Source organism: Hippoglossus stenolepis, chromosome 4 (genome assembly GCF_022539355.2).
Source record: "Hippoglossus stenolepis isolate QCI-W04-F060 chromosome 4, HSTE1.2, whole genome shotgun sequence".
In the NCBI taxonomy this organism is placed as follows: Eukaryota; Metazoa; Chordata; class Actinopteri; order Pleuronectiformes; family Pleuronectidae; genus Hippoglossus; species Hippoglossus stenolepis.
The window spans coordinates 15711163-15726039 of NC_061486.1; the positions used below are offsets into that span (position 1 = coordinate 15711163).

The following is a 14877-nucleotide window of genomic DNA, read 5'->3' on the forward strand; positions in this document are numbered from 1 at the left end:
GTCAAAAAGATCCCAGAAGCTGTTTTCACGTTTCTTTGTCTTACAATCATTTTTCCAAAGTGCTCTGATCATTGTCATGTGTTTTCTGGTCCCTCATAGACATACTGTAGTTATTTGTTGTTTTTTTGTTTGGATGTATAGATCTATATGGATCTGGCTAAATGTGTGTTAAAGAGGGAAAGCAGCCTGTAACTCTCAATGAGCTGGCACACCGCAAGTTCTTCCCAACATCTTGATGCCAGACCCACCTCACACTCCTCAGGCCATTTGTTTAGTGCCTAATAAGCTTCCATGTTCCACTGTTCAAGAGAAAACACACCAAATAAACGGTTGTGGATCCTTTTTGTTCAATCCAAGACTAAAGATATCCTGTAATAACGTGAGGTGTGATGAGGCTATGCTGCTCTGGTGTATATCAGGTTTCATTCATTTATAAAGGTTAATCCAGCAATGTAGCAAAATGTAGTGATGGATGTGAGCGCTGATTTGTTTATGTCGTATTGCAGCACTTACACATACTCCACTCACACACAGCAATTTGGGGTTCAGAACAGGGGAGACTGGGATCAAACCACTGACCACTGGTTAGTGGACGACCCACTCTACCTTCTGAGCTCTGTCCTTTGAGTGTATTTTACAATTCTTATGTAGATGATCTCCTCAAATGTCAAATGTTCTTACACCTATGCTGGTTTTAATCCACCACATATAATATATGATGACATATAAACTAAGATCAATTTCTTGTGCCAAATCATTTATTTCATCAAAATATTGAAGGATTAATCCCTTATAATGTATAAAATAGTGTTTATATGTGGCACTGAGATCAGATTCAAGTAACACTCTCCTCATTTCCGTTTAGTGGCTGCAGATTTTCAAAAACACTGCAATAAACATGACATAACAGTGAGTTACTGTTGATGCAGATGCACTTTAACCTGACACATTAGGAAAAATTCATTCAGAACAACAGGAAGTAAAATAAACGAGTCCATGTGTAAATCACGTGTCTCATTGGAAATAAATCTAAATTAAACCCAAATCATTATGAATCATGTGTTGGGCTCAATGTGGCTGTATGAAAACACTAGACTATTAATATTTTTATTTTATTTCCTTTATGTCCCTGTAAGATTATAATTCTTCTTTAAGTTTGAGTTACAGCCCAAACGCCGTCTTGTGCACATGCTGCCATTGATAAATCACATTTTTGCCACACAATATTTCATTTAAAAACATTGTACAACATAAGACCTTAACGTTTTTGAGCAAAATAAAGTAAAATATGATATAAACCGTGCATACATTTGAAAGTGGCAGTGGCACTTTACATGAAATGTCTCATGTCTGCTTTTGGATCCTTACAACAAAAAAATCTTCATATTGTATTCGTACATAATATTCAGACCAGGGTATCTTTCTTTCAGTTAAAATTAAAAAAATATATAGTAATTAGTAATGATAATAATGAAGCATCTGTTTATCCCTTTCTAGATGTTTTTCAGTTATTTTCTGCTGGTAGAGTTCAGGCCGAGAAGCCTTGGGCTCTGAACGGCAGCAGGTTGGTCAGAGGGGCGAAGGGAGGAGGACTCGACTCCGAGTGAGATGTCGATGATGAAGGAAAACTCTGTGACGCAGGTGCTTTTTCTGCAGGAGGGAAATACATCGAGACTTCCTGGATGAGGAAAGACAGAAGAAAGAGAAGAAGGAAACAAATTGGCGACATTGTTCTGAGAGCGCAATACACAACAACATAATAAAACACATGGAAATAGACAAAACATATACCATCATCAATTTCACAACACATGCACTGCAAATGCTCACAACACATCCTTGTGCTCGCAATACAACCAAAAAACCTACAACACAACCGAATACTTGTAACACAGACAAATACTCACAACACAAACAAGTGCACGCAACACAAACAAATACTTTCAACACAACCATGTACTTGCAACACAACCAAGTACTCGCAACACAAACAAATACTCGCAACACAACCAAACACTTTCAACACAACCAAGTACTTGCAACACAACCAAAACCTTAAATACAAACAAATACTTGCAACACAACCAAACACTTACATGACAACTGAAGTTTTTTTTGCATATTTTTGTGATCACATGATTCTGATATTTTTTGCAGATACATGCTGTTAACCTAGAAACAGCCTTGTGTTTATTATTACCCGGCACTTAAATGAAAAACAGACTGACATCATGTTGGCTGGTAAATGTTAACTTCATCTTTATCAGATCAACATGTGTTGTCTCTACTGAAAACCTTGTTTTGCTGATGACTAAACAAATAAAAATGACTCAAGCTCTGTTTACAAGTTTTCACCCTCATCTCACCGTTTATGACAAACTGCTCATGAACGAACCTTCGCATTCTACCGTCGACTCGTTTTTATTGATGTTCATTATGTAAGCAGCCGTTAAGAAGATTGTCAGCATCTGGTTGATGGAAATGCAGAATTCCTCGTGCTAAACACATGTTTACACAGATGAAAATACCAAAACCGATAAGACAATCAAATGTGGGTGGCCATGACCTCAACAGTGTTTCCACAACTTCTGTTTGAGAATAGAATTTAAAAGGAACTCCACTGAGATCTAATTTAGACAATGTTTTTTGTTCATTGTTTCTCACCAAGACACATTATGCAGTGTGTTTTAAGCAACACTCAGAAATAACAAAAGAGCAACTTCAACAAAAACTACTTTTTCTTGATGAAACTTTGTGGTCAGTGTTTCCCTCAGAGGCAAACACATGGTGTTTCCAGTTGCCAATGAAAGTTTTTAATGTGAAAATGCAAACAGCAGTAATTTGGTGATAGAGAGTGAACAGGTCTCATGTCAACAAGACAAAATTACAAACAGGAATTTGGGATCTCGTGCTGCATCATTTCCAGTGAGTCCCTCTTGGGTAGGTCATTTGATTCCAGCATGGGAATGAAAGAGAACCACTAACGATAAATTATATCGTAAACTGGAAAAAAATTTTGACTATGGACGCATTTCAAAAGAAAACATCAGTCAGATGTGCACACGTGAGACAGGTAAACCAGAATAACCAAATTCTTCTGAGGGGATAATCGTGGTGACAAAAATCTGATTCGGAAACAGAAATGCTCCGGCCGCATGTCCAATACCATTTCACCTCTATACAGTATTTTTGCTGGTACCCTGGACATTGCTCTGTTTATAAAAAAAAAGGATTTTTAAGCTAATATAAGGAAATTGGTTTTCTGCTGTGGTGCTATGCATGCATCTTTGACTGGATTGTAAATGGGAAAACAATCTACAGCATTGAAATAAATGTATACATAAATATCTTAAAGATTATTATTTTTACATTTTGAATCCTGCATTGTTTACATGAGTATGTGTTCCTCCTCTTCACTTATCAGTGAATCCACTTTAAACCATGTGATTTTCATTCAGATGTGGGATGAACCAGTACCTCAGATTATTCAAATGATTTTAAAAGGTAAACATATATACTAGAAACAGAGGAAACTGAGGTTGTGATCCACAGTGAAAATTAAGAACTTAGTTCACTTCAGGTCACGTTCATATCAGAACCAGATGTGTTTACGCACATCCAGTGGTTTAATCTGTTGTTGAATTTAAATTGTAAATGTCAAACCTCTTACATGACTGTGAGCGTTAAACTGCCTGAAACCAAGTTATAAATACAGAGAGAAGAGATTCTGAGAAGTGATAGTGCATCCTAAATATATTTTAACTGGATTCATGTGATTTATTAAACAGCAAAATAACCCGTTTCTTTGATGTTAACAAACATGCTGTGAAGAAACAGCAACATTCATCCACACACTCACCTCTTAAACCAGAGTGAACTGCTTAAATGAAAGTGTGTGTTAAGTTAATGTGTGTGTGTGTGTGTGTGTGTGTGTGTGTGTGTGTGTGTGTGTGTGTGTGTGTGTGTGTGTGTGTGTGTGTGTGTGTGTGTGTGTGTGTGTGTGTGTGTGTGTGTGTGTGTGTGTGTGTGTGTGTGTGTGTGCAGGTGCGTGTGTGTTCACTGACTGGGTAGAGCTGCGGAACTGTGTGTGTGTTGGTGTTCATCAGTCCAGGAGCTGTTGGGGAAGTCGCGGTGCCTTCAGGGGACTCGGTCAGAGTGCTGCTACTCCTCTGATGCAAAGACACAAAGACACACACACACACACACACGGACCATAAACACAAATAACTTAGCAGCCCTTTAAGTACCATCAACTATATATTAATTGTTTTACTTCATTGTGAAATAACATAAATGTGCAAATATGAAAACCAAAACAGTTGATCTGATTATACGTTTAAAGCCAGAAACTATTTAAAACAACACAGTTTTAAACCCAATCATGTAAAGTACTGTTTATTGTCATGCTTTGACTCTGTGTGTGATTTATTGCCAGATTATATGAGATCATTTCCTGTTTTGTTTTGCAGTTACTTTCTTTTTGTGTCTGATGGTTCTTATTTTTTTCCCCCTGCCTTTGTTCCATTCCACCCGTTTCTCATTTACAATGAGCCATGAAATAATGTTAAAACCAATAACGTAACGTTCTGGCATTATATATGAATATAAATATAAAGCTTTTATTTGGATTTTTGCTTTCCTACCTGTGTTTTCCTGGATTTGTTTGACTTTATTTTTGACCCTCATCATTTTGTCTCTTTGTTCCAATAAATTGCTGAACTACACCAACTCTATCTCCACTGTCTGAATGGGAGTCTTTTCTCCTGTGTCCCTGACATCAGCTCTGACAGTTGATCATGTTACATTTCAAGTGTCTCACCCATGGTCCCAGCTGTCAAATGAGCATCAGGTCGGCTGGATCCATCAAAATCTAAATTTATCTATTATCAATTGGGATATAAAAAAAAAGAACTGGCTGAAGAGGACTCATCTATAAAATTATCTCAGAGAGACATAAAGGAGCGAGACGGGACAGGGAACATAACCCATGCACACGTCTACCCAGAGACACGAGAGCATTGTTGCAACACAGCAGCATCTGGACAGACGTGGACTGAAAAATCTGAAGCTATCAGTGTTTACCAGTTTAGTGTTTGTGATTTGGATGTTTCTGTTTTACCGTCTTACCACAGCATGCACCACTCAACATTCACACGTCACATCTCTCCCCCATGATGCAGCCGGTGGTCTGGAGATCAAATGGTTCAATGTTGGCTTAATGTGGACAGGGTTTGAATATGAGACTGATTTAAATCATATCCTTGAAGTTTGATTGGAAACTGGTTGTAGTTTAGCAAACACAGTGCACTGCAAGACAGGGAGGTGAAGGACCAAGACAAATTTCCCTATGGGACGATAAAGTATATTTGATTTGATTTGATGTAAACAAATATCTTATATTGTCCTGCTGGTAGTCCCACATAGCCAGACACATCTCCACAGAGCTGTTGTGAGATCAGTCTGACTGCACACATTATTATTCTGCTATTAGGGGAAAAAACACTGTTGCTGGTTTTTATTTTTTTAATCCAATCACTATAATTTAAAGAAACGCTAAATGCAGCAGATCTTTGATTGTGGCTTTGATCCAGGGTGAGAACATGTTAAATCTACATAATCATTGTGCCAAAGAAATCATAACATTGTACAGATGGTGGCTGTGTATTCACACATCTCCTACAATAATCACAGGACTGATCCTGTGGAGTATTTTTGTTTCCTAAACATATTTAAGTGTTTTATATCTATTCCCTCCTATGGGGTTGTATTGATGTTGGTGGAGAACGCTGGATAACATGTCGGCCAGTTTTGAAAGTGATAACAGGCCAGAAGTGGAAGGGGAGGAAATCGCTGTGCGGCCAACGACAGATTTATATCCAAAGTCAACATTCAATGAGTCAAAGTTCTCAGCTGGCTACTCAAACTATAAAACACATGTATCTTTTCATGTTTTCAAGGAAAGGAAAATAAAGGAATTATTATATGGAAATAATTTACGGCTGAATGTAATAGGCGATGAATGAAAAACTGATAGGGTACAGGATTAGAACGTAAATGTGTCTTTAAAAAAAGTTACAGTCAAATAAGATAAACTAACTTTGTTTTTAATTAGGTTACGATAGACCAAGCTTATTATCTCCAATTAATCTGGACATGGTGTCAGTGTTTATGTTCCAGGTATTACTCATGTTGTGGGGACCTAAATCAGTTTACACACACGTCATGTCCTCCAGAGTGTGTGTGTGTGTGTCTCACCAGATCCTTGATGCTGCCGAGCACCGCTGTGATCAGGATCCCTGTGAAGAGCGCCACGAGGTTCAGACCGGTGAGGATCCAAATCAAAATGTAGAGAGTGAAAACTTCCTCGCAGCTCTGGACTCCAACAAACTCGTAGTAGTTGCTGAGGAAACCTCCACTGCAGAGCAGAAAAACAGCTCTGTTCATTACGGAAGGGTTTTAATTAGTTGGAGAATTTAATACATTTCTGTAGAGACCAAATCTTGCGAGTTGACAATCCTGAGTTTGTCTAGATTGTGATGATTATCATTAGCTACATTATGCTACGCTAATGTCAAAGGATAATGGTGCAGTGTCTCACTTGGCGCAGTCGTACAGGTCGCAGCAGTAGCAGGTCCCACTTCTTACTGTCATGGTACAAGACTCCTTCAGATTCCAACATGAAACCTGGTAAAGAAGAAAACAGAAAAGTTCAAAGTGTAAATTCCTGTAAAATAAAACACAGAAAACTACCCCCAGACTTACATTGTGCTGTCTGTGATTCACATTGTGATATAATTTCTGATAAATCTGCACATCTTTACTCACTGAGGTGTAGAAATTCTCATAGATGTAGCTGCTGCCGCTGCTGTAGTACTGACATCTCCCTGCTCTGAGTGGACGCATGTCCTGGCAAACATTCAAGAAATATCATCCACACAACCTCAGTCAATCGGAGGAAATAAAAGATACATGAGATAAAAAAAAACTTCAACGGGCAAGATAATCCAGAGTGAGCACAGAAAGATAAAAACACATTTGAAGTAAACAAGTGTTGAGATTAGAGTCTGTTTATGAACGGAGGTTTTACAAAATTCACTCAGTTCATTGTGAAGAAAATGTTCTTAATCTTTGAATTTGTTAAAACAATGTTCACTTCAGAGGAAACTGTGTCTGTGGTTGAGTTCATAGCAATGACAGGTGGTTTTCTTGGTTTGGGTTTCATTTACTAAAATCTTTTTGAAATATCTTACCACATCAGACTCAAGCAGGAGGAGAACAAGGTCATGGACCCACTTTCATTACTTTCATGGATTAACTTTGATGACTGGACCTACACAGTTTTGTAAAATCTATTTATTATACAGTGAAATAGAACAGATGAGATGATCCAGTTTATTACATGTTGTCTAACCAATCTTAGCGTCTGTATTTGTTTTTTGAGGAGATCACCTAAAAATTCAAAATAAATCGGACACAATAAATTTAAAACAGAAAGTATACGAAAAGATGAAGACAAGGGAAATGTATTTTTAACATTATAATTTACTAAAATGTGAATATTGTGTGATGCACGCTCATGGGTTTTGGAGGCTGTCTGAGGGAAAGGGATTTTTTGTTGTTGTTGTTGTAAACTTTCATAATCTATCTAATTTAAAAAAATATATTTTATGTCCTCAGACTTCAACCAACTTCCATCCTGAAACAATTTAACCTGTTGAATGTTATTTTAAGGAGGCAGCATCACATTTACAATTTCTGAGGATTCTCAGTCTTCCAGCTCAGCAGATGTCAAGAGGTATTATTACTAAAAAGAAAAGAGGGTAAAAGAGAAAAAAGAAACTTGATTTCTTCGGACAAAAGGTCAGTACTGCCAACAGAGCCATGTTGGTAGTTTAATATTCCTCCACGGTCTTCTGTTACTGTTTTCTTTCATCACCCAGCACAGTCATCTCTGTCACAGTATCCACATGCAAGTGCAGGTAGCTCACCATGTTTAAGACAGTACAAACGCCATCAATCACCAGGCACAGAAAAGCAGCGATGATCCCAAAGCTGAGGAATACGATCGCAGCCGTCAGCTGGAGGAAGAGCACAGAAAAAAGCAGAAATATATCAGATTGTTTAAGTAAGACCCACTGCTGATTTCCCCTCTGTAGCAGATGTTAAACATTAAATTAAAGTATCTTTGATGAATGTTTTCCTATTTAACTTGAGCTCTTTGTAAAAGCATTTAGCTCCTCACCTCTCCAACACAGGCTTTTTTCAGTTTGAATTAATGTATTTGTGATCATATGAAATTCAAAGAACTTCCGTTTATGGATGTGAATACTATTATGTATTTTCAACAGGCAAACAAATAAAATAACCAGCCTGACTCTCAGTAGAGTGTATAACTCCAACAGTACCTTTAAATATAAACAAGCTTTATAGCTAAGGCCACATTATATTATCTTACAAGTTTCTATCTCTATTTGTTACCAGCAGCTGAAAAAAGTCTACACGCCTCTGAAACTACATTTAAATCCACTAGATCCAGATTTTTATCCGCAATCTCTTGAAATTGCACACACTCATCGAAGCCAACCCCCTTAATATGTCTGAATGTTTCCATCAGGTTTCACAGGTAATTCTCTGAGAAATCAATGAAAAGTCTCCCAATGTTAAACAAAGTGAAAAATCTGATTCCACCCACTGATCCAGATCTGAACAAAAATTTCTGAGTAATCCTGCCAACTAACAAACAATAGCAGATGAAAACATGACAATAACTAAGTAATAAAAGTATAACTGTTGAAAATAAACATTTATTATTTCAACATGTGTAAGATTTAAAAGAGTAAATATCTCAGAAAGTTCTCATTATTCCTGCAGCGATCTGGGACAACTGTGACTTAGAACTACCTCTGACAGAGCAGATCTGAATCTTAACAGGCTGTATCTCTGCATTCCTGCTCTGTATTCATCACAATCTCAATTTACCACCTTTCAGAAACACACCAACAGCGAATATGGAGAATGAAGTTCCACTATCAATCATTATTCTTCCTTGAATATTTTTCTCGTTTTTTTCACACTTCAAGTTCTTATAACAACATTTATCTCACCACTGAAAATGATGAAAACATAAAATCCAACCCCAACCAGCTCCATAAACATGTTTTGAAGTAAACCAGGACTGTTTAGATCTATTCCCTTCTCCCGCTTGAGCTTTTGTAAAGTTTGCTTTTGTTGCTTACATGAGTTCCACATTTCCTGGATTAACTGTTAACAACAGGCTTCTGTAGGTGATTATTCAGCATTTGATTTTGTCGAGTTTATGTTTTATGGATTATTTTGTATTGCACCAATACATAAAGTTTTTAATTCATTTATAGTAGTAAATATTAGAACCATTATTACTTGACCCAGACATGACATCTGATACATGGGGAGAGAGCTAATTACCTTTGGGACAATTTACTGAGAAGACATTTTCAAATTACACAATTACAGCAAGACAGATACTGCAGATACTTCAGCAACAGTCTTAACCAAATTATTCAATTTTCTGTTCAGCCCTGTACCTTACTACAGTAATATAGCTCTTTTAATAGTTTTCACTCTGTAAAGTGGCACCGATATATAAAAAGAATAAAAATGCATCTGTGTTCCGTCAGCAGGATAAGAATGATGAGAATAAAAAACTAATTTACAAAAGATGAAATAACAGCGGGAAACGTTGATTTGTCCAGAGTTGTTGTTGATATTTTAGTGAAAGGAAAGAATGTTGAAGGACTGGACTGCAGATTGACATCAAGGTTTTTTCCATTAATTGCTAAAGGGACAGGTGGAAGAGTAAAGCAGGATGAGTTGGATGATAATAATGTCTGGCCCAGATATGTATGATTCCACATCTGGACAAATTGCAGCCGGTATCCTTTATTGTCTGACAACCAGGAAGATTTACTGTGTGTACATCGGAACTGTTCCAGATGTGGAAGTAGCACCTGACAATCGCGCTCGATTTTGGGCTGAGGAACAGGACAGATACTGAGCCAAAAGACAAAATGACCTTCAACCTTTTATAAAAACAACTGGATATTATCCAACAGTGTTCCAAAACTGACTCACATAACATTATCTATAGGAAAAATGAATGGGACTTTTCCATCTGGATCCAGCATCACCCTAAATACTTTATATCTCACAGCCAGGATACTACTGTTGTCTCCCAGAAAAAAAAATGTGAACGTTTTAAAAGTGAAGAATGAGATGAGATTTGACGACAGGATAAACAGGAGAATGGCCGCCACCTCATTGTAACCATTCAAAAGTGCACTCTCTCTTGGGAGGTCAGGGATGAGTGTGCAAAGAGAAAACATGAGGGGAAATTGTGTGTGTGTGTGTGTGTGTGTGTGTGTGCGCGCGCGCGTGCGCGTGCGTGTGTGTGTGTGTGCGTGTGTGTGTGTGTGTGTGTCAGATGAGAAAAAAGAGGAAGAGCAGAAGATTGTACCAGCTGCTTGCGGTTTTCTTCCAGGCAGAGCCCCAGAAGTCCCAAGAAGGATCCAAGGGTCAGCTGCAGAAAAAACATAATAAGCGCTGTGAGTTTTATTTAAAATCAAGAAATACAGAATAATTCCTTTTCATTGGAAACTGAAACATCTTCATGTGGTTTTGGTCACTTTTCAATTTCATTCATCCAATGGTACCTGCCCACTCTGATTGGATCAGTGGATTTTTAATAACAGATTCTCTTCTAGTTTCAGTCTACATACCTTTCTTTCCTAGCCTCATGAGGTCACTGTGACTTCCGTCCTCTGACCACTGAAATCTACTTAGTTAATCTTTGAATCCAAGTAACAAGTGATCACAATTTGAACCAAATGCCTGGAGGCAGGCTCAGTCCGTCCGTGAGACCAAGTGAACATTTGTGCCAAATTTGAAAGGATTCTCTGGAAGCTTTCTCAAGATGTTCACGAGGCAAATGAGAGTTTTGTAAGGTCACAGTGACCTTTGACCTTCAAACTCCGAGTAAATGTTTAGGCCAAATGTAATGCCTCCGGCCACTGGCTGTCGCTGGCGTGGAGACATGCAAATAAATCTACCTCAGTAAAGTACATACATGAAAAGTCAAATTAATTATAATAACAACATAAATGTACTTTGTTACAACCCACCAATTTAAGAAGGCCAAGCATGTTGTTTTAGTTTGAAACAGCTGAGATCCTGTCTCGTCGCTGCTTATGCTGAAGTCTGAGTGAATCACAAAACTGTCAATCATCCGTTTTACAGTCTGCCAACACCTGTTTTTAAAATGAGGGAGTCAAACCCGTTGGCTGGCATCGCGAAACTTTAGGACTGCAGCTTTAATTTCATAATGGATATCAAATGTTAGAGGATGTTTTTATATGTTTCAAAACTTTCAGCTGATTTTCTGCTAGCTGCAGTCTAAAAGTTTTTTAACCATGCAAATGTGTCACCTCACTGATTAAATCCAGTACACAGGGAATCACTGAGGGCCCAATAGAGAACTTACAATGACTCCAGAGATGTAGCCGGTCACGTTCAGGCTCTCTGTTCGGGTGGTCGTGTAGACTCCCAGCACCACCACCAGCAGGGACAGACTGAGCATGCCCCCCACCAGCAACAGAGCCCTCCTGACCCTCGCCGTCATCTCTGGGAGAGAAAACCTCAGTCGTATTATATGACACGCCGCAGGATTAAATAAAACATAATGAACTAGACCACATGCTTACCAGCAGAGAAAATATTTACCATAAAGCTTTTATAGTGAGAAAAACAGCTGCTTACAAAGATAAATTATGTTACATCATTATTTACCTGGATGGACATTATTCTAAAGAAGTGACCTCAACTGTAAAACAGGTGAAGTAATTTAGTCTAAAAGATCTAAATAGTATATATATAAAACATCACACATACTACTCTAAGTGAAGGAAAACTGTTCAAATATTGTTGTACTCCTTTATCAAATAAAATATCATAAACATCACTATTTACCCAGGACTGAATATAGATACCTGTACATTAGTTGTATTAAAAGACAAACATGTAGTCCTCTGATTCTTCTGTTTCTATTGCAAAAATTATTATTTCAAATCCATTATAAAAAACAAAACTTTCAGCCGTCAGTGAGTCTATAACAGGTCAGACATGAACCCCTCATAGACAAATGATTTTATTCTGAAATTAGTCTCCACTCTAAGAGTCAGACTCTAAACTTTGGACGGCATCACTGAACTTTCTTCTAACAGTGTGTCCCTCATATTATCAAATGTCCATTTGCAAGGAAACAAAGGGGAAATCATCCGTCTCATTTACTTGTTTTCTTTATGTTTACAAGTTTAAAAATAACCTTAGAGTAGATTTTATTTTCTTAAAAGTGTCTTTAGGGAATAATAAAGTTATCACTGATCCTTTTGTTCGTAAGATGACCCCCATCGGTGCTGAAATAACGAGAACGACCTTATCTTTACTGTTGATGTACATTACAAATGGTATAAAAACAGTTTTATGTACATCTGTTTTTAGTGTCATATACAGCTGTAGCTCTGTCTCTGGTTATTAGTTAATTAAAAACACACTGAAAGACAATGCAGTCCATTGGTAAAGTCTCACTCGATCATGAGTAAGGATAAAATAATTGAGGTACAAACATGTATTTATAGCGGCTGCCTCATGCACCTGACACATCAGTGAACACATCAGCCTCTGAGCGCAGTAAATAAATGATCTTTACCTGTAGCTCGGCTCTTTGGCACAGGTTTGTCCCGGCTCACTGGTCCCTGGATCCTGGCAGTCATGATAGATCCACTTCTCTGAAATTAAGTTTCAGATGTTCTCTCACAGACACAGACAAATCAACTGAGAGGATGTAGTGCAGCCTGCATGGAGCTCCAGCCTCTGCTGCGTTCAAGGACAGTGGGACACATGCACGTCTGCTACTGTTGAAACAGACAAACTTGTTATGGTGGCCCGGAAGGTCACAAACAGGGCAATATTTCATAAATCAAAATATTTCACAAAAACCAACAATATTTCAGAAAACACTAATTTATTTTACAAAACTCTACGCAGCTGTGATTGGTTGTTTCACTGTCAGGCAACAGGTAAACCATGCTATTAACGGTCAGCTACACAGAAATCCATTGGACCATTTTATGCTATATAATGGAATCTATGGTGTCTTGTTCTCTTTCTGCTTACTTAAGAGTGAGAGACTGCATGGTGCTGCCATAAAGTTGATTAACACCTTGTAAGTGCAAAACAATCGTTAAATCATTGTAAAGCAGCAGACCTTATCAATGCTTAGGACATCTGGTATTCATCTTCTTCCCACCAGATAACCAGACCATAAAAAACTTCTCACAGAGAGAAAGATTGTGGGGGACTCTGTCTCTGTATTGACCCCTTTGCAAAGGTTTGAAGCTTCTTATAATAAAATATACAAAGACAGGTGGGTTGTGGGATCTTTATTTTCAGAGATCCACCACACTGCTTTGAAGTCATTCACATAAGTCTGCGTCCAAACACCTGTTCAGGGAGCTTATGAAGCAGAATTTGTGGTCTTATGTATGATACTGTCTCTGTCAGAATTGTGTCTCATGAAAGCTGCGTGTCTTAGTCTGTATATAAAGATGTACAACACGTCTCCACTTCCTCCCACTATCCAGAAATGAAGCCCAATTATCCATAAGTACGCCGCCATCTTATGCATTTGGAGACAGTTTCTGCGCAGTAGCAATTGGAGGATGGAGTAGCGAGGTCCCGCCGATACACAAGCTCAACCAATCACGAGTCAGTTTCAGCTGTCTTAGCCCATTTTTATAGCATCAAATAACTGATAAAAACCAAACTTACAAGGAAAATGAACACTTGAACAAACACCAGAGTGGTAAGAACTACCTAAATTTGAAATGTACTTTGACTTTTTAGTTTGTCCCATCTCTTATCCACTCACATGGAGGAGGCAGGGTTTATGACCTATACTGCAGCCAGCCACCAGGTGGCGATCAAGATGCTTTGGCTAAACTTTAAGGGAGCAGTCATGTTGTCCATCTTTATATATGCTCTATTGTTGGATACACAAATTCTGCCACAGGCTGTTTACTTTATCCTGGTGAATGTGTCTTTGCAACTCATTCAGTTTATTTGCTTGTTTTCAGCTGTACTGATGCTGAGATTGGTCTTTTTCATAATTGCAAGGGCATTTTCACAAATTGACAACCGTGACCTGAGAGATTTACAGCCATGAAGAGATCACCCTAACGGACAGTTGTTAGTCCACTTTATTTTCTTTATTCACAGAAAACATATTGCTGTAAAGAGTTCCGAGTTGGGTTTTTTTTCAGTATTGATGAATTGTCTCGTGGACCATTTACAGCCTGGAGGCTGGAGATTCCCCACCCCTGATATAGAATGTTAAGCATTCTTTTCCAGAGATAAAAGTTTGACCCTGTGACTGCAGTAAATCTAAAGAACATACGTTAGTCAGGGGTTTTGATGTACTGCTGCAGCGCAGTGGGGGGGGGAGGAGAATATGAGTGAACTTTTGTAAAGGAGATTGTTTGTCGGACTGTAGAGATGGTCAGATTTACCTGCTCTAAGGAACAGGCTGCTCAGCTGGAGGGCCCATCTGGAACCCAAGATCCACACATTCTGTGTAAAACGTTCTTCTCTCCCATGATATGTGAGCCATAGACTGCTCTCCAAGTGTGGAGCTAATGCATCTCGATCCTTCCCTGGTGGCTGGCTGCAGTATAGGTCATAAATCCAGCCTCCATGTTAATGGATGGGACAAGGATCAAAGTAAAAATCAAAGTACATGTTAAAACATTTTTCTCAAAGATAGTTTCTGTCACTTGAGGCAGTTCTGAT

At 38.2% G+C, this 14877-nt stretch overlaps 1 protein-coding gene across 1 annotated transcript; it reads right to left on the reverse strand.

The window, feature by feature from the left end:
- Window positions 1-974: 974 nt before the first annotated feature.
- On the reverse strand, window positions 975-13785 carry LOC118106269 (transmembrane protein 255B). The gene is made up of 9 exons (XM_035154675.2): window positions 12740-13785; window positions 11516-11655; window positions 10493-10555; window positions 7989-8078; window positions 6826-6906; window positions 6599-6684; window positions 6256-6415; window positions 4065-4169; window positions 975-1678 (listed from the first exon to the last, which is right to left on the reverse strand). The coding sequence occupies exons 1-9, from the start codon at window positions 12801-12803 to the stop codon at window positions 1529-1531; spliced, it is 939 nt and encodes a 312-aa protein (XP_035010566.1). The 5' UTR covers window positions 12804-13785; the 3' UTR covers window positions 975-1528.
- Window positions 13786-14877: the final 1092 nt, after the last annotated feature.

What these genes read in the sequence shown, in the direction of transcription:
- LOC118106269 (XM_035154675.2), bottom strand. Translation starts at nt 12,803, where the DNA reads ATGACTGCCAGGATCCAGGGACCAGTGAGCCGGGACAAACCTGTGCCA. An exon ending in AAGAAAACCGCAAGCAGCTG is followed by an intron (nt 8,079 to 10,492) that starts GTACAATCTTCT and finishes CTCTTCCTCCAG; the next exon opens with CTGACGGCTGCGATCGTATT. An exon ending in ATGAGAATTTCTACACCTCA is followed by an intron (nt 6,685 to 6,825) that starts GTGAGTAAAGAT and finishes CTTCTTTACCAG; the next exon opens with GTTTCATGTTGGAATCTGAA.